Below are 24141 nucleotides of genomic sequence, written 5' to 3' on the forward strand. Positions count from 1 at the left end.
AGACACACGTCTCATATAAGTTCACCCGGCCGAAGCCTCCAGAAAACATTTTCCAATTCAAAGCGATAAACAATATCCAAGCAATATTCAATATCAAGCAATACTCAAGTCGAAGTTATCGACGCCTACAATACAAATAGCTAGTAAGTAAGTTGCCCTAACCTCGAGTTGTTCTAGTCTCGCGGTGCAGGTCTCGCTCACAAGCTTGCTCAGTCAATCCCAAGGTTTCCACAATTGAACCTTTGAGCAAACAAAGCAATAATGAATCAACACAAGTCGATACAGTCGAAACAATCCTAACTAATGGTCGACAAAGCTCGAGAAGCTTCAGAGTACAACATTTAGGCACGAATGGAAGGGCTTCCCCCGAATGGATGAGTTTTGACTCGATTCAAGTTTTGCACAAAAACACTTTATTCGCTAAAACGTGCATAACTCGAGCTACAGAACTCGGAATGACACAAAACTAGCGCCAAAATTTCGACAATTGAAAGAGCTACGCAATGGCTCAGGTCATAGAGACTCAAAAATTATTTTTGGACACGGTACCCAAGCAAATAGGTTTCGGCCACTATGGAAAATAGGGTTTTCGAACTTTTTCTTCGATCTAAATCAATTCCTAGGTATTCTTAGGCGATATCTAGGCCAGGGAAACTCTCAGAAAAATTATCGGGTCGAAAACTGTCGCAGGGGTATTTTGGTCAATATTTTTAGCTCGGAAACTCAAAATCAGAATTTCGAAAAACAAATTAGATGGGGTCGATCCTAACGACATTTATAACAACTAATCCTACTAAAGCTAAGCTCAGTCGAGAGTTTTTGATCCAAAAAGCGGAACCTCAGCATAAAAATGGGTTTTTGAGCAGAATTGAAACTCGGCGGCAATTCGGCGAGATTCAACAGAAAACAACCGGATATTCATGCTCTAGAGCACGTAGGCAATAAGTTTAGACACTGAAATCAAGTTATTTGGACAGTTTTACAAAAAGCTCCAAACTTTGAGCTCAGAAAAACATAGAAAAAGTCGACAGATCTGACGATCAGAAGTGAGGGATAGTAACTATACCTCGATGTCTTCGATTAGCAACGAACGGAACGACGATCGGTCAAGAATTGGAAAAAAAACACTTTTCCTCCTTTCCTCCAAGAGCTCTCGGCCGTGTGTGTGTGTTTTGGGATTTTTTTGTTTTTTTTTTTTCATTTTTCATACTATATATAGGAAATGGAAAATGCGGAAAAATGAAAATTTCGCAATTCCGATTTTTCCTACTGATTCCAACGTATTTTAGACACGATATTCTTCCCGCTGAATCTTCTAATTCTTCAAAGAAATATCAGTATGATTTTTGGTTTTCGAGGCTTGTTTTTAATGCTTACCGGCATTAAAAATGCACTTTATGCACTTTATGATATTGACCTCGGATGCAGAAACTTCCTTCTGAAGAAAGATTTGGAACGTCGATTAGAGTGGGAGCCCGCGGATAAAATCTTTATTTGAAGCTCCGAATAGAAAAAGTCTTCATCGTCCGTCGATTTTAGGGTTTTTGAACTATCAGGGTTTCGTTTCGGCAAACTTCTGAGAATTGGAATTTGACGTTCGTACATTCCAGGGATTCGCATCGAAATACTTGTTTATAGACGAATAAGAGAAATTCTAACATTTCTCTGAAGATTTTTGGAATTAGTTTCCATCGCGTCCTAAAGTGTAAATTAGCTATTTACTAGTGTCTTTGACCTAGGCTTAGGCGAATATTAATCGTGCTATAACTCTTATCGGTTTTGATACAATCCTTGAACTTTTCCTGAACCTTCTCCTTCATAAATTTATTTCATCCAATAAACTCTTGTTCAGGTTTCCCTTCACGATACATCGAACTTATTCGTTAATAAGGAATTCACTAATTTATTTTAAGCTTAAACTCTTGGGTCTCACACTCAAGAATAATTTTGCGTCTCTTAGCCAGAGGCATGTCTTCACTTGAGAAGCCTTTCCATGTGTCTTCTGAGCTTTCAGAATCAGACATTTGTTGTTGTCGAGCTGAGGTTCTCTTCAGAGGCCTTTTAGGAGATGGTTCCCTGATGATCACAGTCGTTGAAGCAGCCTTCTTCTTTGCAGGTTCCTCTATCAGAATCCCTTTGCCCTTAGGATCTGAGGGCTTGCTGCTTGTTGCTCTCCTGGATTTCCTGGTAGCCAGCTTAGGAGGACTTTCAGGAAGAGTGTTAACAAATTCTGTAAGGGTGATTGGATCACCTTGTCTTCTGAGCATCCTGACATATTCCAGAATGCATGCTGGATTGTCCTTCTTGGACCAAATAGGAAAGTCATCAATGGGATAATCCCTCTGACGAACTTCATCAGAAGTGTCTTCTTTGGGAGCAACTTGAATTTTCTCAATGATCTGCATCTTCTTCAACTTTATGCCATCGAGAGCATCACCAATTGTCATGGCCAGATCTTCGTGGAGTCCAAGATCTGATAGAGTCTTGACAAGCTTGTTTTGGACGAAGATGTCTGACAGCAGCCTTCCATATGAAATGTAGTAGATGAACCTCTTGTTCTCAGAACCAGTTGTGGTCCTTGATTTCTCAACACACTCCTTCAGGTAATTGAAGAGTAGGAATGGCAGACATATAAGCTCACCAGTTGAAATGTAGTACATGATTACCTTCTGAGTTGCATTCAGGTAATCAGTTCCTCCAGTTCTGGGGTGAATGCACTGCATGAAGATCTTCTGCCAAATCTTCATCTCAGACTTCAAGTCCTTAATGTTGTACTTGGTTTTCTGGTAAGACCAGTTATTATAGAGCGCCTTGTTGACCACGGTCCTCATCCTAGCAACATTTGCTTCAACATTCTTGATCCTTTTTCCCTGCTGAAACTCCATACCCAGCAGTTTTGCTATAGATTCTTCAGAGATCACAATTTTCTTGTCCAGTACATGGGAGACGACGTAGTAGTCGTTGCAGACTGCGTTCTTCCAGAACTCGACAACCAACTTGTAATAGATTGGACCACAGAGCCTGTTGAAGTACCCATACCATCCTTGCAAATTGACTTGATCCCTAATATCAAACCCATGTTGAGCAAGATTATCAAAATCAACTCTTGCTTCGCAGCACACACTCAGTTCTTCTACTTTTTTTGCACAGGTGACTACATTTGGTGCATTCAGAATCTTCTGTGCTTCCTCGAATCTTTGCTTCTCTTGATCTTTGGCAGTTTGTGTGGTAGAAGCAGAAACATTCGCCTTAGGTTTCCTCGATTTGCCCATGATTCTTAGAGATGGAGGTTTAGGGTTCAGAGAGAAGAGGAAATGTTGGAGGAAAGAATATGAATGAATGCAATGCACACGGATAGTTTCAAAACCGTAAGTGTAAGTGAGTGGGAGATCGTGTGTGACAGTGCATATCGTGGGTTTAATGGTAACCGTTGACAGTTTTAAGAAATTAAAGGCAAAATCAACGGTTATAAAATAGATAGTCTGAAAATAGCATAGTAGAGGAGAGTAGACATCATCATTATAGCAGATATACCACGCGACTCAAGGAACTATGTCACAAATGAAGTGACACGTGTATTGTTGTCTACCATAGAAGTTTAACCAGTGGGTTAAGTGCTTCTGATCGAGTAACTTCTGAAAGGGGTAACATCTGATGACTTCAGAGGTACCATGGTCAGAAGTTCTGAAGAAAACCTTACTCTGGACAAAAATCCATGTTCAGGTTTTCAAGAATAAATAAAAACCTATCTTCTGCTAACAAGATGAAGATAACAAGATACCAAATCCAATGAGAGAAGTTTGAAGAAAAATGTTCAACAAACTTAGTGCCAAATGGCCTATCCCTTCAACAGGTTAGACGTACCTATTTTTTTATTAAAGGAAGTTGCTTCTTTAAGTTAACAACGAAACCAATGAATACATAATAAGTTCATCTTTAACATTTTACATATAATAAATTAAATAATCAGATACTTACATGTACAAATACCAAAACCCTATAAAAGAAGAAAACTACCCACCTAATACCCCCTTGAAAATAGACTTAACAAAACATGCCTCATTAAAACCTTTCTAGGATAAAACCCCCTTGGGAAAACCTAGCAAGGAAAAAGAGTACCTATTTTGAAAAGTCAAGAGGAATTTTCAAGGGTGTTTACAAAGAAAACTAATACTCAACCCAAACCCAATTGGTAAGCCTTCCAAAATCAAGACCAAACCTTCCACCAAATTCTTAATACAAAATCTGTACCTCCAGGAAATAACCAGCAGAGGTAGACTTGTGAAAAAGGAACCAGGAAGCAAAAGCCATTCTAATGGGAGCTCAAGAGTTTGCATCAATCAAAAAAACCAATATCCTACACCAAAAGAGAGTGTTGCAACACCATCACTTAGAGTACAAAAAACGGCCATCTATACTTCATTTTAGTTGAACAAATCTGTTATTTAACTGAGCAATACAAGAGCACGGCTACAAGATCCATTCAAGCAATGTACACCTAAAATCACTTACCATTTATGAGAATCCATGCCTTCCATTAAATGGTACATAGGAGACCTTCCCCATCTGGAGATTCATTTGAAAATAAAACAACTACCATAAATATTGAGTTAACATAAATCATAAAATTACTATTTATCATAGTATTTGCTTAAAAATTGTCACTATCTAAACCTACCTTATACTAAATTTAAATAAGGGGACCAACATATATAATTAGCAATTGACTCATCTTCATACCTCAGCTTAAATTTTTGAATACTTCTTTGTAAACAACATTTTTTGTGTGCTCCAAAGGCGGAACCTCTGTCTGGTCAACATAAATTTTCAATCCATCCCTTGATTTCACACGCGACAACGCAACATATAGTTGACCATGGGAAAAAACAGGTCTCGGTAAAAAAAACCCCCACTCGAGACAACGTCTGCCCTTGACTCTTATTAATTGTCATTGCAAAACAAACACACACCGGAAATTGCCTAAGTTGAACTTTAACATGTAGACCACTATCAGAAGGAACAATAGTCATGCGTGGGATGTATGTTTTTGTGCCAGCTTTATTTCCATTTAGCACTTTCCCATAAATCAAATTTGGTCTAAGATCCAACACAATAAGCCGAGTTCCATTGCATAACCCAGCTGAAACATCAATATTTCTCATTAACATAATGGGCGTTCCAATTTTCAAACACAACCTATGATCAGGAAGTCCAGATCCCTTAATGCCGTTCAAAAACTCAATGGTTATCCAATTTGCATCAATGGCTACATCTTCATCAACTTTGACTACACTGTCTGAACTTAAATACACTTTTTCTTTGCCAGGTACTATTGAAAGCACAAACTGGTTCACACTATCAACAATATCCAAAGTGGGAGCAAGAATAGCTTTATCAATAAAATATTCCTCATCAAAAAATTTCCTTTGAATATCAGGGTAGGTGGAATAAACTATACTTGACACAGCATCATCTTTAAAGGGAACCATCAAGTCATGTGGAATATCTAAATCACATTCACCATCATTGTAATCACCCAAATTACCATCACCAATATCAAGTATCCACTTGCTAAATTCAACCAATTTTTCACGATCATGTAAAGAATCATTCCCATGCAAACGCATATTCTCAGTAAGTTTTAAGACTTTGAAAAATTTCCATAGTCTTGATGAGTTAATAGTAGCCATTACAATTTCTTCCCTACTTGCTTTCGGGATAATAGGAAGAGTTTGTCTAAAATCTCCCCCTAAAACCACAACTTTTCCACCAAAGGGCTTTCCCCCACCATAAACATCCCCAACTTCCATTATATCACGCAAGGTTCTATCAACAGCCTCAAATGCCCACCTATTAACCATAGGTGCCTCATCCCATATAATTAAACTTGTATGTTTAAGCAACTCTGCCTTGTTACTACCCAGCCTAATATTACAACATGAATCCTCATTTAACACAAGTGGGATACTAAATAACGAATGTGCAGTCCTCCCACCAGGTAACAAAAGAGATGCTATACCACTGGATGCAACATTCAACACAATCTTCCGCTCAGATCTTAATCTATAACTTAGAGTTTTCCAAAGAAAAGTTTTTCCTGTACCACCTGAACCATAGACAAAATAAAATCCTCCATCTGATTTATTAACTGCATCAATAACCTCATCATACACTTTCCTTTGACCATTATTCAACTTCATCAAATGGTCATTATGTTTAACTGACATATCATCAATGTCAAATCTTAACTCGTTAAACAACATGACATTCTCAAACTGAGGGACTTCATCTGAAATAGGATACGGAATGCCAGGAAAATCCTTTAGTGTTTTCCCATTATTAATTAACATTTTTTCAAGCTCAACCAAACAAAGCGTCTTCAAAGTCTGATCATCCAAACGCAAAGCTAGATAAAATAAAACAATTTATATAAAGTCAAAATAACAATTACTTTAACAACCACAAAGAAATGACATGTACAAAACATAAATATATACATGTATATAAACAAATACATAAATAAATAAAAAATACCTGGATTGCAAAAGTAATTTCCTTCGGTTATAAAGAATTCCATCGGCTAACAACCTCCAAGTTTCCTCAAAAACTTTTCCTGGTGTGACAATTGAATTAGATAATAGCAACACCATAAACAACTTTCTAACAGACATACCACCTGACAATTCAGCACAATCAATTAATCCATCAATAAATTCTTTATCATCCTCTAATAATCCCAAGGCAGAACATGCTTCCTGAAAGCTCACTCGAACAACACCATCAACAGTTCTCAAATCGGCATAACTTGTGCATCCACATTGTAGATTTAACAATAAACGCAAATAATATACCTCCCCACACCCCAAAGGTATAAAATTCATTCTTCCAATGGAAAACCCTCTTTTGCGTGGTCGCCACTCTTTATCTTTAGGATGCCAAACAAATAACTGCGGATACTCAGCATATGTCAAATGCCTACCATGTTCATATATCATATTAGCAACCATCCACCCAGTAAACATTGTTTCAGACATCTGACCTCTTTGAACGACCCTATCAATTGGTTCTTCATTACCATATAATACAACTTGTTTGTTGGGCATATGAAAAGGTAATCGCTGAACGGGAGGCCAATGATCATGAATACGAAATGAAAATGATCTCCAAGCAGCTTCACAAGCAGACAAATAACGACAATCATAATATTGTTGGATCTCATCAACCTCCGGCACATTTTGTCCTTCATTACATTCATTTTTCATTGAAACTGTAACCCGATCAACTCCTTTGTTGATATACTTAAATAAGTATTTGATGCAATTCGATTTGTTACAATATTCAATGTTAATGTGGGCTTGGTACTTCATCAACAATTTTGCATTATAAGGAACAACATACCCATTATCTAATTGAACATCACGTCTTTCAACAAAAACACCAGTGTTCCTCCTTCGATATGTCGGATAACCATCAATGTCAAATGAGGTCTTATCCACATATTTCTTAGGAAAAAATTTGGAACACCGACTATTTACCATGCACGGAGAATTTTTTCTACTACTACCACATGGACCATGGACCATGAACATAGAAACAACTTCAAATAGTTTCGGGCTAGCAACTGGATCAGGTAACTCTGCACATATAACTGAATCAATTTTCTCTGGTGTTGTTAGCTTTGAACCAGGCGCTAACCAAATAAGTATATGGGCATGTGGAAGTCCCCTCTTTTGAAACTCAATGGTATACATTCCTATAAATAAATTAATCACCCATATAATATTTTTCAATATCTACATATATATATATATATATTATATTCAATTGAAATATTACTAACCAGCTGAGACTTTCCCAAAATATTGACCTTTCCTCAAATCACGCATTAACTGCTTCACTTTAATATGAAAAACCCGACACGAGATATCAGGGCGATCATAGGCATTCAAGCCTTTTTCAGAAACACACCTTTGAATTTCAAGCCACTTTGGGTTGCAAGTAACAGTTATAAAAAGATCTGGATATCCAACATGTTTGCAGATTGCCATTGCATCTTGACAATTGTTAAACATATATCTTCTTCCACCAGTAAATGATGAAGGTAGAACTATCCTTGTTCCAACTGATGCTGAATCGACATCACCTTTCTCCATAGCCTCCTCCAATCCAGATAAGAAGTCCCGACGTATTGTCTTTTGATTACCCTTGATATATGACAATCTTTGAGCCTCAATCATCGAATAACAATCCACAAGAAATTGTTGGAATAATCTTCTACTACGCAATATAACTGAATCCTCTCTCATTCTTTCATGAATTCTAAAAGAAATAAATTCTCTCAAAGATACTCGTACTCTCTTTTTAAAAACACGACCATCTCCATCTTGGCGAAACAAAATATCTTCTTTATATCCATCTTCTCCATTAGGAAAAAGCAAAGGATATTGCAACGGTAAAAATGAAGTGTGTGTCTCATGAATTCTTCTAAGAGTACCATCCATTGAACTAACAACTATGTCTCGACCACAATCAGTAGAATCAAAATCACCAACAATTAAACCAGCTACCTCATCCACAGAAGGTAAATTGTACACTCTTGGGTCTTTGGGTCTAGCCCTAAACAATCTTAGAGAAATCCTTAACAATGGGTTGATAGAAATGAAATCACGTACCTTTCGAAATGATTTCACCAAGACATTACACTCATCAACCATTGCCAAAAGATCTTCAATTAAGGATTTGTTTAGCTTAATAACATTAAAACATAATATACAACATTCATAAGAAAAAATAGCATTTACGTACCTAAAGTGTGAACTTCGATTTTGGATCTCATTCTGAGTATCATAAACATAAAGTTGGGCAAATTTAGGAGTCTCTCCCACATTTGGAACCAAGCTACCAATACAATGATAATTTTGCCCACTAATAACAAATTGTGGTGGACCGCCTACGTCATTTAGACCACTTTCAATTTTTCCACCAAATGAAGTAAAAGCAAAAACACTATTATAACTTCTTATATTTGCCAAGAATTCCCGACTACGAACATCATTTCCCATTATCAAATCCCATAATAAAGTCGGTGGCTTCCTGAAGAAAGGAACTAACACTTTTCCGTTTAGACAACACAGAGAAAAAATTGTGGGAATATTATTCTTTTTCTTTCTAACTCCTTCAGCATACCAATGCAAAGCCCCGCAATACTGACACTCATACTTCATGTCTCCAATATCAGAATATTCTGCATTTAAATTCAATAACACTTACATGGAAAAATTTTCACAATCAACTTTTAATTACAAATTTATATCATAAAACAATAATTTACCCTCAAACTCATCTAAATTTTTACTGCAAGGCATATCTTCTCGTTCACCATCTTCACTATCTTCACTTTCATCATTTGATGAACAACCACTAAATGTTTGAACTTCATCTACAAATAGTTGCAATTATTATTATTTCATAAATACAAAGAGTAGAACAAAAAATAAAATAAACATTATTCAAAACCTCCATTAAAAAAAAAGCAATTCTACTCTATTGATCAAAAAGTTAAGCGATATGCATAAAAATATTTACTTAAAAAAATAATTGATTTTATTTTAAGTGAATTTTTTGAATAAAATAATTTTTTATTTAAGTTTGTCAATAAGTTTTTTTTACAAAAGATGCAATTTAAAACCATTTGGAGATAAATATTTCAAATATAAATTAGGAGCAATATGGACCATTTAAATTTTTAAGAGTGTGTTTCATTATGTTCCACCATTTTCTAAAGAACAAAAATGTGATATTCCAAGAGCATTTAATTTTTCTTCTCTTCTGCTCCATCATAAAAAAATAACAATCACAGAACTGAACTCAAATGTGACATTCCATTCACAAATGTCTACCAAACAATACTTTAAATTATAAATCAAAATCATGGTTGGAAAATGGAAATGAACTGTCCTACACACAAAAAATTGGCCATAAAATTATTTAAATTATATACCCTGGCAGCTTATCATCTCTACTAATCCAATTATCCACACCAACATCAAACGCGCCATCTTCTTGTACTGGACTTAAAAAAGTATACCTTATATTAATTTCTACAACTTCAGATTCATATCATATCATATGACACCTAAATAACCTCCATTGTAATATTTTATAATCCACAAAATCATCCCCTTGGATTTAAACTACTAACTCAAAAACAATTATCTTTATAATCCCACTTTTGATAATTCGTTCATTTGACAGTTAATATTACTTATCTTAAAAATTTCTAAAATCAAGTTATACATTTTTCACTCACTCAAAATTTCACATTATAAACCATTAGAAAAAAATACCAGCATTAGTCGACACCGATGACGAGGAAATATCCATAGCATCATAAAGAGTGTCATTAGCCAAACTTGAGGTAACCCTTGAGCACACTACCAAAAGATAAAAACTAAGGTAAAAAAAACCTTCACAACAAAATAATCACTACTAATTAACATGCTAAGTTAATTAACTCAACTGAATTTCTCTTGGCGCATATATCTTTGGCCTCTCGGAAAACATTTCTTTTTGTTACCCCTTGTTCTTTCTTCAGATAATGAGGGTACCGATCCCTGTCCAATACCTTACAAAAAAAAAACACAAAGGATTAATAAGCTCAACTCTTCTTCATATATTCATATCAAACACTTTTAATCATAATTCTTTCACACAATTGATATAGAAGGAACACATATTTACCTGTTGATTTGCTACTGGACGACATTACTCTTTTATATTTTCTAGGAACACCAGCCATGACAAAGCACCACAAATCTGCCCACACTAATTACCTAAAAATTTAACAAACATGATACTAATTAAATGAATATGCTAGAAAAAAAACCAATTGTTCCTCACTGGTTATACTTCAAGTCTTACCTATTCTCTTGGACAACAAATCTAAGGTAAGAGCTTAGAAAATAAGGGCAATAAACAAAACACAAGTGAAATTTTACAACCTACTTGTATTATATTTATACTGAAAATGTGTTTTTTTTGCCTCCGCGGGTGTTAAAGGTATTACCTCTATAGCAAACTAAATCCAATATACTTAGAGTCACTTTTTCATGAAAATGATTCTTCCCAAAAAAGTAACCAATTCATTACAAAAGTCAATACTTCTCTAGTACACAATTTTTTAAAATTTTAATGCGTTACACTTTTTACATGATAAAACAACTCTTCATCCTTATATTTTGTCATCGTACCAATATAGCTTCTAGAACAAACATAAGCTAAAAAAACTTTTCCACGAATGACAAAAATTTACTAATAAATGTTAACTTTTTACAATGCTATGTGAACTTCTCTTAGTCAAGTACCCTATGTTATGTACTGAATACATATAACCTCTATCATAAATAGCGTACTACCAAATTCAAATAACAAAATTATACTATACTATCAAAGTAAGAACAAAATAATTTTCCCACTAATACTTTATGGTAACCCAAATTTGATTAAAATACATTGCGTTACATCATACATTTTATTTTTCCTAAAGTCTAGAATGGAGGATCCTTCCTCATTCTTCTGCACTCTTGACGCTGCTCTGACCTCTCCCTCTCCAGACGATCCAGTGAACACTGGATGTTGTTGAGACTGACGTTCAAATCTTCCCTCTCCAGAACCTCTTCTGTTGTCTTGAGCTTCTCCTCTATGGTCTTCCTTTCTTCCAGTAGCCTCAGCTCAAGCTGGCTGAGTTCTTGAACTTCCTCCACGAAAGCAAGAAATTCCTTCAAGTCGTTCTTCAGCTCTGGACGAAGGTCCTCCTCAAGCAGTGTCCTCGTTAGCTCTGATATGGTCGTTGTACCCTCTGGATGCCTTATGTTCAAGAACAAGTCCTCCTCACAGGCCTTCCTTCTGAGCTCTTCAAATGCTTCCATGTATGATGCCATTTTTTTTAATTGTTCCAGTTGTGAAGCTTACCCAATTTCTCCATCGCTTTATATAGGCTTCACTTTCTCTCTGAAAGTTAATGCTTCTACAGTTTCTCGAGGTTAAGTTCTTGGTAACTGACCCCTTTCATTACTTCCTTGGCCGGTGGTAAACGTTCTTCTTTTGCATTAACTCTTCTATTTATTTCGCCTAACTCTGATTCTTGCATCATTTTATTTTTTCTTCAAACTTAGAAATTCTCTAAGGGGGAGTACCTTGTACTTCAAGCTAAGTTTTTCACACCCCAAGCTTTTTGCTTATGACAAAAAGGGGGAGTAAAACCCAGTTTTTGATGTGTAAGATGTGTTACTGTAATTTATTTTTCTTTTGGAGAATTTAAGAGTACCACTTTTATGACCATAGATGTGTCACTGGGCAAATACAAGGAATACATTTCACTTCTTCTGAAGTGATATTAGTTTGACTCCGACCCAAAACTCTGATACCTTGTCCGTTGACTCTGAATACTTATGCGCTCTGATTATTCTATTTCATCTACGTCATAAGTTTTTCACTCTGAACTCTTATATTATTTAGCTCAGAATCTAGATTCAGAGGGAGCTAAGCTCAGAATCAAGTGGTGGCTTGAATTCAGAATGAACAAGATAAACTATTCACATCAGGATAAGTCTTATTCTATATCCCTAAACTCTGAGTGAATTCAGTTTATTGTTTAAGAATTGTCATCAAAAATCTTAGTTTTGTCATCATCAAAAAGGGGGAGATTGTAAGATCAAGTTTTGATCTAGTAGTACAACTCTATGTTTTGATGATTACAAGTTAACCTTTTGATATGAACAATTATGGTACTCTAACGTGTTTTTCTGAGTGTACTATTTACAGGCTCTGACCTTGATTCTGTCTCACACAAATCACAAGCACTGTGCATAAAGAGTGACCCAAGCAACGCTTTCGCATTCTCCATGTTCACTCTGGACAGTGGAAAAGCTTCAGAAGATCTGAAGTCTTACAAACTCTGATATGGACTCAGTCACCAGAAGTTCTGGAGATCCAGAAGATCTGGCAACCAAAAGACTCTGAACACTCAGAAGCTCTGATGGTGTAGAAGACTCTGACAATCCAGACTCTGAAGAGTGAAGACTCTGAAATTATAATTTCAATGCGCAAACCATACACAACTTATATAACTTAATTTACTTTATTCCTACTCACCACCTTTTATTATTTGGACAACAAAATTCCCACAACCATTCCCATAATTCTATAACAGAAAACAGCTGTTTCAACATAACGAAATTATATAATTTTAGAAAACAGAAACATTCATAAATGAACATAGGTAAAGAGAACAAACTCTCCCTTGTGACTAAATAAAAGATCAAGACAACAAAGCAACAATAGGAAATAGACCAAGCAAGACCAAATTAAAAAAAAAAATAGATAAAACATGTATTCAGCTTTAGTTTCAAAACAAAATTTAAGCAAATAAAAATCTGGTCAACAAAGAAATAAATTATTTTACTTATACTAAATTACGGTCAAAAATCTACATGATATATCAAGTTTTTTTACTGATTGATTCTGAAATTGAGAAGGAATTAAAAATATTAATAAATACAATAATGATTTGTTTTTTAAAATAGTTGGTGGATATAATATTTTAATACTAATCAGTAATAGAATAAAAATCTTATCATTATGCTGTTGAACTCAATCAGTTTTCATGTGCACCCCATGTAAAGCTGTTTTGATTGTGGCAGTGAATATACTTGAAACTCAGTGATACTGGTCAATACTTCATTTTCCCATGGTTATCACAAACATTTTGAATTATGATTTTACTCATAACTATCCCCCAATACCCGTGCATGCAAGACACCGTCCAACTGTTTCTGTTTTTCTTCTTTTGGTCAAAGTCTCATTGCCATTAAAAGAAGCCCAAGTGCACTCGAGGAGTAACCTTTTCCACAATGCAGCAGCAAAAACAGTAGAAACACAAGCCACAGTACAAGTTAGCCTCTGCTCAAGAGAAAAATATATAACAAACAAGATTGGAACAAAGGAGGATAGTTTGTCAGTCACAAATAAAACACTTGAAGCTTGACTTTTCTCTTTAAGCCAGTTCCAGAACCTAAATAGTATCAGATCATGAACACTGAATACTTACATATAACAAAAGAAGTTGAAACCCTGAAATCATTTTACTCTTAATGATACAAATTCTATCCCAAAAAAAACTTTCACATAAAAAGTACTTAAATAACATAAACTCCAAAGTCAATAAAAACCCAAACACAATACAGCAAAACTATATAACATGTATATGACAAAATAATAACTCGATATTCAAAGAACTATACAAGATCATCAACTTATATATAAACATGGATACATACATTCATTACATAAACAATTTTAGTCATCAAGTAGTTAACAAAACAAGACTACAAATTGCTTAGAGTAAGCCAAAATAAACATTAACCTACAAACACTACCTAATATTCCAACTGATTAACCTACCAACTTCTTAGTTTCCTTGATATCAAATAGTGCAACTATGGTCTACAAAAAAACTACCCATAGTTATTAACTTGATTCAAAACCAAGGAATAAACACCCCCATTTTCACACAAGTACTAATCTGTTCCATACTTGCACTCCTTAAACTTCACATTCTGAAATTCTTCCTCCACAACAAATTCATCCTCTAGCTTTCTCTTGAATGATTTTGAGCAACCACCATATTCTTTAGTGCTCCTTTCAATAGCTGGCTTCACAATCACAGGGACCACTAAATCAGGAGGGCTTCCCAATAACTCCATATCTATCTCATAATCATCAAGGTTCAACTCAGAAAATGAACTGGGGAACTTTGCCTACAAGATATCAAATAAACAATTAACTATTTTACCAAATTGTTGTTTCCAATACTAACCCAGTAGAACAAAAATTAAGCACCAAAATAACATAAACAAACCATAATGGGAGTCTCAACAGATGAATTTGCCATAAACACTTCCATAAGATCAAAATCATCACAAACACGTTTCACAGTATATGGATCCTCAAAGTTGTACACATTAACCAAATTCTTCTCAACCTTAAATAGAAAATCCCTTTCAACCAACCCTTCCTGCATAACAGTGGTAGCACGAGTGCAGTTCGGATCCTAAACAATTTAACAATTGATGAATACATATTTAGAGATATTTAAACTCATCAACTAAGGCTAAATTAGACAACAAAATCGAAAATAATCAAATCAAAATCATAAATTCCCACACACACACACACATATATATATATATATATATACCTCAACTTCATTTAGCATCTGACTACATGTTTTCTTTAGCAGATTTTCAGCAATTGAATCGGGCATCACAAAATCAGCAGAATCTACCCCATCAGATACTTGTAGCTTAATCCTAAACCTAACAACATCAAGAACACAAGTCATTTAGGTTATAAAAACAACACAACAACTAAGTACAATTTCAAACTCCTGAAAAATAAATATCCCTTGCAGATTTTAAATGTCAAGATTTATAACATATACCTAGGAGCAACATAATTAAAAAGTCTAAAGCAGCCAGAACAGTAATAATGCCCATTCTCATTCATAACTGCACGAGAGCACTTGCAAGCTAGGTACCACCAGCTATCATCTTCCAAAAGTGTAACTATCTTCGCTCGAACAACAAAATCTCCATCCTGCATTTATACATCTTAATTCATTCTTTCCACAAACACAAGGTACTAAAGAAATAAAACATCTCTTAATGAAAGAAATTACAAAAACCTCAATCGTTTCATTCAATGATTTCACAGTTTTTCTTGGATGATTCTTAATAAAATCATCATACACTGAAACAACAGAATTTTCAATCATATTAAACTCAGCTTTATCAGCAAACTGAGTATCAGTCACCATAATCCTGAAAAAGAAGAAATAAAAGCACAAGTAGATTATATCCACCTAACTCAAAAAAAAAACCTTACTCTACAAAGAGGTTTCAATTTTGAACAAAAACATACTCATTCCAGAATGATAAAACCTCCGGGATTTGAGGGTTAAAACTTAGCCTCGTTGCACCCACTACACCTTGAAGCACACTTTTTCCTAAAAATACATGTTACATAAATCAAGAAATTACCTACTTATTAAAAAAATACAAACAAAACACATCACCATTTATAGTCAAACAATATATCAAGTTTTATACAAGCTTTATACCTCTGAATTTTTTTATTTTGGCTAACTGGAAAACCAAGATTGCTTCTTCAGTAGAATGAATAGACAGATAGTCCGTGACAAATTTGGCATGCTCTTCAAACAAAACACATTGAACTCTCCCCCTAAATATAAAATTAACACAAACAAGAATGAAATTATAAATACAGAGTAGACCAACAAACACATGCACTAAATAATAGTTTAATTCTTAACTAAACAGGATATGAAAATTACTTGTCATCAGCAAGCTCTATGATCATCATCTTAGACATCTTCCCTTTTTTAACACAAGTCCTTTCTTCAACAATACATGTGAGCAACCCAATAAAATCTGCACAATAACAAATAAATTATAAACTAACATCTATGCATACCATACATTAGTTAATATAACAAGTTAATAACCCTACACAGCTACTGAAATCAACCACAAATTTATGCAAGTTTTCAGAACTGCAATAGCTTAAGGAAACCGATAAAATCCATAAGTGATTCTACATACCACTATGAAGCATAAAACTTATCACACATTTTAATATTCTTACCAACTAAACAATCTGACCGTCCACAAGCCATATTTACTTGTTCTGAATTCTTTAGAGAAAGGCCCCACATCGGAATCAAAGTGTTCTCACATGGGACAACAATAGAATCATGAGTAAGAAGAATCTTGAAGGGATGTTCAGTTGCACGAAAAGGTCCCAAATTAGGAACCAACCGACCAAAAGTTATCTTATATACATTCCCTTCCATGAATGTTTGTCCCCATTTAACATACATTTCTCTCCTTAGAGAGCATTGAATCTTGCCTCCCTTCAAATGAAACCATATAGCATTTATTATTCAAAACAAACAATCATAAATCACACTTAATAACTATCCAATAATAACCAAATTAAACTTTGAATGACTTCTGAAATAAAACAATTCTCAGATCATACTACATACATATTGATCCATAAGAATTATCTCCACTGATTTTGGTACTCCATTTCCATTACATGTGTACACAGTCCAAAGCCTGACTACCCTCACTATCACACTCCAAATTTGAGAGGGTGGACACAAGGCATTAACAATACCCAGAGAGAAAGAGTTAGCCATCACAAATTACTCCAAGTTTGGAAACTTTATCTTAAGCAAAGACTGAATACTACTAACACGTTTAGCTTGGACCACAACACATTACTATCTTATATAGGCAATATAGGCGGGCTCTTACAATTTTGTAATTCAAAATTTTTTATTAAACAATTATAAATGATAAAGTTTATCCCTAACTTTTACTGCTTATTACGAAGTTTTATCTAAAACTTGAGTACCTGTCAGTAAAAGCAACTGGACTGGGCGAGCCCCTAGGGGGGCAACGCCTAGCATATAGCCCGCCCCGAGGCGGGGCCCTAACCTTAAGATGGGCCTTGGCTTCGGAGGCCCAATTGGCCCAAGAGATAGTGCCCGAACTCTATAAATAGGAGGGAGTGACCAATTGTAAAGGACCTTGGCTCATTTGATGAAATGATACATGAAATTCAGCATTCTCTCTCTCATTCTCATTCTCTCTCTAGCACAATTCTCCACTCTCTAGGTACTATACCTTTCTTCAATGTTCATTGCTAGAACATTTGGCGCCGTCTGTGGGGACCGTAAACTTTCTACTCCCATTCACGTAGATTGATTGTGCAGGAAGTTATCTCTGTTGGTGATTAGGCAATTCTCTGGTCTTTTGATTTTGATTCTGTAACCGGTGTTCGTTTTTCGATCGAGTTTGCATCGTTCTTGGTTTGGATGGAGACTCGACGCAGGAGGCAGCATCATTCACCGGTGCGACAGCGAATTTCGCCGCCTCGGCAGCCTCATCGTGTGATCCTGGATTCTCCGGTACGAACGGCGGGAGTACAGCCGCTTTCTCCTCCTCCGTCACCACCACCTCCTCCATCGCCTTCACAGGTTGGATCTCTGGAGCGCTCACCAGAGAATTCACCTGCTCCGGAGCAACAACCGGCGGTGACACAGGAGCAATGGCGCCATCTGATGCGCAGCATTGGCAACATCCAACAGAGAAATGAGCATCTACAGGCTCAGTTGGATTTCTACCGTCGCGAGCAGCGGGACGATGGAAGCAGAGAAGCAGATTCCGTGGCTGAGTTCCGTCCGTTCTCGGAGGATGTTGAGAGTGTGGCGATTCCGGATAATATGAAAACGTTAGTTCTGGATTCTTACAGCGGAGATTCCGATCCGAAGGATCATCTTCTGTATTTCAATACGAAGATGGTGATAATTGCGGCGTCAGATGCGGTGAAGTGCAGGATGTTTCCATCGACGTTCAAATCGACGGCGATGGCGTGGTTCACAACTTTGCCGCGCGGATCGATTTCAAATTTCAGAGACTTCTCATCCAAGTTTCTAGTGGAATTCTCGGCGAATAAGAATCAGCCGGTGACGATCAACGACCTATATAATATTCGCCAGCAAGAAGGAGAATCACTGAAAGAGTACATGGCAAGGTACAGCGCAGCGTCGGTCAAGGTTGAGGACGAGGAGCCTCAAGCTTGTGCTCTAGCATTTAAAAACGGTTTGCTACCGGGAGGGTTGAACAGCAAATTGACACGTAAGCCGGCGCGTTCGATGGAGGAGATGCGTGCTCGCGCCAGCACTTATATTCTTGATGAGGAGGACGACGCTTTCAAAAGAAAGCGCGCGAAGTTGGAAAAGGGCGACACGTCGCCCAAGCGCGCGAAAAAAGATAAGAATGGCGAAGATAAGGGGGATGGCAAGCAGCAAAGGCAAGATAAAGGGAAGGCGGCATTGAGGCCGACCAAGGAGCAGTTGTATCCACGACGTGATGATTATGAACAACGCCGGCCATGGCAATCCAAGTCCCATCGCCAGCGGGAGGAAGCTGACATGGTAATGAATACTGAATTAACGGATATGCTCCGCGGGGCGAGGGGCGCAAATCTAGTGGATGAGCCAGAGGCCCCTAAGTATCAATCACGGGACGCCAATCCCAAGAAGTGGTGTGAATTCCATCGGTCCGCCGGGCACGGCACAGACGACTGCTGGACTTTGCAGCGGGAAATTGATAAGTTGATTCGGGCAAGATATCAAGGAAATTGCCAAGGCCAGTGGCGCAACAACGGCGATCACAACAAAACGCATAAGCGAGAAGAGGAGCGAGTGGACACTAAGGGCAAAAAAAAGCAAGAATCAGCGGCTATCGCCACAAGAGGAGCTGATGACACGTTCGCTCAACACTTAGGACCGCCCGTCGGGACCATAAACACCATCGCTGGGGGATTTGGCGGCGGTGGCGACACCCATGCGGCACGGAAACGCCATGTTCGTGCGGTTAATTCTGTTCATGAGGTCGCTTTTGGATTCGTACACCCTGACATAACAATCTCGATGGCAGACTTTGAGGGGATAAAGCCTCATAAGGATGACCCGATCGTAGTGCAGTTAAGGATGAACAGTTTCAACGTTAGAAGGGTACTCCTGGATCAGGGTAGTTCGGCTGATATTATCTATGGTGATGCATTCGACAAGTTGGGACTAACTGACAATGATCTGACTCCATATGCAGGAACCTTGGTAGGTTTCGCGGGGGAGCAAGTAATGGTGTGAGGATACATTGATCTAGACACAATATTCGGGGAAGATGAGTGTGCCAGGGTTTTGAAGGTAGGTATCTGGTTCTCTAGGTGGTGGCATCTTACAATGTCATTATTGGGCGAAATACATTGAATCGCCTTTGTGCTGTAATTTCAACAGCCCATTTGGCGGTCAAGTATCCGCTAAGCAGTGGAAAGGTTGGAAAGCTGAAGGTGGACCAGAAGATGGCGAGGGAGTGTTACAATAATTGCCTTAACTTGTAAGGCAAGAAGAGTGTGTTGGTCGGTCATAGATGTTATGAAATTGAAGCTTCGGATGAAAATCTTGACCCACGTGGCGAGGGGCGGGTAAACAGGCCCACGCCAATTGAGGACACGAAGGCGCTGAAGTTTGGCGATCGCACTTTGAAGATTGGGTCCAGACTGACGGAAGAGCAAGAGACGCGCTGGACAAAGCTGCTTGGGGAGAACTTAGATTTGTTTGCTTGGAGCTGCAAAGACATGCCTGGAATTGATCCAAACTTCATTTGCCATCGATTAGCATTGAATCCAAGTGTCAAGCCAGTTTCACAACTCAGGCGGCGCTTGGGAGGAGACAAGGGAAAGGCGGTTCAACAGGAAGTTGACAAGTTGCTGGCGGCAGAGTTCATCAGGGAAGTGAAGTATCCGACGTGGTTGGCGAACGTCGTAATGGTGAAGAAGGCGAACGGGAAGTGGCGAATGTGTGTAGATTACACAGATTTAAACAAAGCATGTCCAAAAGATTCGTATCCCCTTCCCAGCATTGATAGCCTCGTTGATGGTGCCTCGGGCAACGAACTGCTTAGCTTGATGGATGCTTATTCTGTCTATCATCAAATCCGCATGCACCCGGAAGACGAGGACAAAACGGCTTTCATGACCGCCAGAGTCAATTATTGCTATCGCACCATGCCGTTTGGACTAAAGAACGCTGGGGCGACCTACCAAAGATTGATGGATAGGGTTTTTGCTGGGCAGGTGGGGAGAAACATGGAAGTTTACGTCGATGATATGATCGTTAAGTCAGTACGTGGTTTGGATCATCATCAAGATCTGGAAGAAGCATTCGGCGAGATCAGAAAGCACAATATGCGCCTTAACCCGGAGAAGTGCTCTTTTGGTGTTCAGGGTGGCAAGTTTCTGGGATTCATGATCACATCCAGGGGAATAGAGATAAACCCGGACAAATGCAAGGCGATTCGGCAGATGAAAAGTCCCTCTAATGTGAAAGAAGTCCAACGTTTAACCGGGCGAATAGCAGCTCTATCTCGTTTTCTCCCTAAGTCTGGCGATAGATCTTTCCCATTTTTCAAGTGTCTTCGAAAAAATGCTGCATTCGAGTGGACAGCGGAGTGTGAGGAAGCTTTTGTTCGCCTCAAAGAGCTCCTGTCATCACCGCCGATCTTGTCAAAACCAATGCAGGGGCACCCGCTGCACTTGTATTTTGCTGTGAGTGATAGTGCTCTGAGTTCTGTGATATTGCAGGAGGTGGATGGCGAACATCGAGTTATTTATTTCGTTAGCCACACACTCCAGGGCGCAGAGGTCAGATACCAAAAAATCGAGAAGGCAGCATTGGCGGTCCTCGTCACCGCCCGGCGGTTAAGACCTTACTTTTAGAGTTTTCCAGTAAGGGTGCGAACGGATTTACCCCTGAGACAAGTGTTGCAAAAACCGGATTTGTCAGGCAGATTGGTCGCCTGGTCGGTTGAATTGTCCGAATATGGTTTGCAATATGATAAACGAGGCAAGGTTGGCGCACAGTCGCTGGCTGATTTTGTGGTGGAATTGACCCCAGATCGGTTTGAAAGAGTAGACACTCAGTGGACTCTCTTTGTAGATGGATCCTCCAATAGCAGTGGCAGTGGCGCGGGAGTAACGTTGGAAGGACCAGGAGATCTAGTACTGGAACAATCGCTGAAATTCGAGTTCAAGGTCACAAACAACCAGGCAGAGTATGAGGCTCTCATCGCCGGGTTGAAGTTGGCGCGTGAAGTAAAGTTTGGAAGCTTGTTGATAAGAACGGACTCGCAGTTGGTGGAGAACCAAGTGAAGGGCACTTTCCAGGTCAAAGATCCTAATCTGATCAAGTACCTAGAGCGAGTGCGATATTTGATGACACTTTTTCAAGAGGTTGTGGTGGAATATGTTCCTCGGACTGAAAACCAGCGGGCGGACGCGTTGGCCAAATTGGCGAGCACGCGGAAGCCCGGCAACAATAGAAGTGTGATTCAGGAAACGCTGGCGTTCCCCAGCATTGAAGGCGAGCTCATGGCATGCGTGGACAGGGGAGCGGCGTGGATGGGACCTATATTGTCCATCTTAGCGGGGGACCCAGCGGAAGTGGAGCAATGCACGAAGGAACAACGGCGAGAGGCGAGCCACTATACTCTCATCGACGGACATTTGTATCGCCGTGGTTTTTCGGCGCCATTGTTAAAATGCGTACCGCCGGAAAAATACGAGGCAATAATGTCTGAGGTGCACGAGGGAGTGTGCGCAAGCCACATTGGGGGGAGATCTTTGGCTTGCAAGGTGTTGAGGGCGGGATTCTGCTGGCCCACCCTCAGGAAAGACTGCATGGACTTTGTGAAAAAATGCAAAAAATGTCAAGTGTTTGCTGATTTATCTAAGGCACCGCCAAAGGAGCTGGTAACGATGAGCGCCCCATGGCCCTTCGCCATGTGGGGGGTGGATCTAGTAGGGCCTTTTTCGATCGCCAGGTCGCAAATGAAGTTTATATTGGTAGCGGTGGATTATTTCACTAAATGGATTGAGGCCGAGCCCCTGGCCAAAATAACCTCTGCAAAGATAGTCAACTTCTACTAGAAGCGAATTGTTTGCAGGTTCGGGATTCCAAGGGCGATCGTATCCGACAACGGGACCCAGTTTTCAAGCAACCAAACTAGAGAATTTTGCAAGGAAATGGGCGTACAGATGAGGTTTGCCTCTGTGGAGCATCCGCAAGCAAACGGGCAAGTGGAATCTGCAAACAGGGTAATCCTGCGCGGATTAAGGCGACGGCTCAAGGAGGCTAAGGGAGCCTGGCTAGAGGAACTCCCGGTGGTGCTATGGTCATACAACACCACTGTGCAATCCACTACAAGGGAAACCCCCTTTAGAATGACCTATGGGGTTGATGCTATGTTGCCAGTGGAGATTGACAACTTCACATGGCGAACCCAGCCAGATTTTGAAGGGGAGAGAATCAAGCCAATATGGCGGCGGAGTTGGACCTTTTGTCGGAAACGCGTGACGAGGCGCACATTCGGGAAACAGCGATGAAGCAGCGCGTGGCGGCAAAGTTCAACAGCAGGGTTCGCGTCCGAGATATGCAGGTCGGCGACTTGGTCCTCAAGTGGCGATCGGGAGCCCTGGGAAACAAGCTCACGCCTAACTGGGAAGGGCCCTACCGCATTATTAAGGTTCTTGGTAATGGGGCCTATCACTTAGAAGAGCTTGATGGAAGGCGGCTACCTCGGTCGTTCAATGGTTTGAGCTTGCGTTACTATTATAGTTGACCGCAGGCGAGAAAGCGAACAAGGCGGAGTCGCCGGAGCCAGATATCTTTGAAATTTTCTGAAAAGTGTTTTCAAATTCTCCAATGTATTGCAATAACAAAGCGTGCTCTTTTTCTCCGGAAGGAGTTTTTTAATGAGGCGCTCCATCAATAAAATAAAATGAAAATTCACGAAATTCGTGTCCGAAAATTCCAGGGATTCCCTGACGATTGGAATTGCCGATCGACATAAAGAATTACGGCGATCACTAAGTGGGGCAAGCTTGATTCCCAAAGGGGCCTGCTGGAACCCTGAAGGTGGCGGCGATTCCACAAATGGCCTTTGACGCCTGGGAATCACCCCCCGGAAAGTCTGACGTGATCGTCGGTCCCGTAAACGATGTGCTGGGTAAGTCTCGCCAGAATACGACGAGCACCGTTAACTAGGCAAAAGTCTTGGGACCCCCAAATGGCCATTGGGATCCAAGCATTGTAAGCCCCGAGCGGGCAAAGCCCCGGGCGAAGCCCTCGAGAATGGAGGCTGTTTCTTCCTTTAGGGAAAACGTCTAAAGTCTTGGTGGTGGAATACCAAGCAACAAGTCCTAGTTAAAATTAATGCACGAAGTTGTTAGGCGTAATTCAATCATATGACGCGTGAAAAAATAGCGCAAGATATAAGGTCGGCGAATGAATAAGGTGGAAGGCGAGTGCTTGGACACTCAGGATGTTGGGTATTTTATTACTCCGGCGTGGTGGGGCGTTAAATTATGAAATTCATTCTTAAATTTTTTAAGCAATAAGAAGGCGGCGACCAAAAAATGTACGGCGAAAGC

The 24141-nt window shown here is 39.0% G+C and overlaps 2 protein-coding genes across 2 annotated transcripts; both read right to left on the reverse strand.

Annotated features, from left to right (window-relative positions):
- Positions 1-3897: 3897 nt before the first annotated feature.
- On the reverse strand, positions 3898-10798 carry LOC130725306 (uncharacterized). Its single transcript, XM_057576548.1, has 6 exons — positions 10741-10798; positions 10347-10433; positions 9332-9439; positions 7841-9244; positions 6535-7753; positions 3898-4357 (listed from the first exon to the last, which is right to left on the reverse strand). The coding sequence occupies exons 1-6, from the start codon at positions 10796-10798 to the stop codon at positions 4324-4326; spliced, it is 2910 nt and encodes a 969-aa protein (XP_057432531.1). The 3' UTR covers positions 3898-4323.
- A 3778-nt stretch (positions 10799-14576) lies between these two features.
- On the reverse strand, positions 14577-17281 carry LOC130725307 (replication protein A 70 kDa DNA-binding subunit C-like). Its single transcript, XM_057576549.1, has 10 exons — positions 17126-17281; positions 16723-16990; positions 16412-16508; positions 16178-16299; positions 15979-16063; positions 15743-15878; positions 15500-15654; positions 15257-15374; positions 14918-15109; positions 14577-14816 (listed from the first exon to the last, which is right to left on the reverse strand). The coding sequence occupies exons 1-10, from the start codon at positions 17279-17281 to the stop codon at positions 14577-14579; spliced, it is 1569 nt and encodes a 522-aa protein (XP_057432532.1).
- Positions 17282-24141: the final 6860 nt, after the last annotated feature.

Source organism: Lotus japonicus, chromosome 6 (genome assembly GCF_012489685.1).
Source record: "Lotus japonicus ecotype B-129 chromosome 6, LjGifu_v1.2".
In the NCBI taxonomy this organism is placed as follows: Eukaryota; Viridiplantae; Streptophyta; class Magnoliopsida; order Fabales; family Fabaceae; genus Lotus; species Lotus japonicus.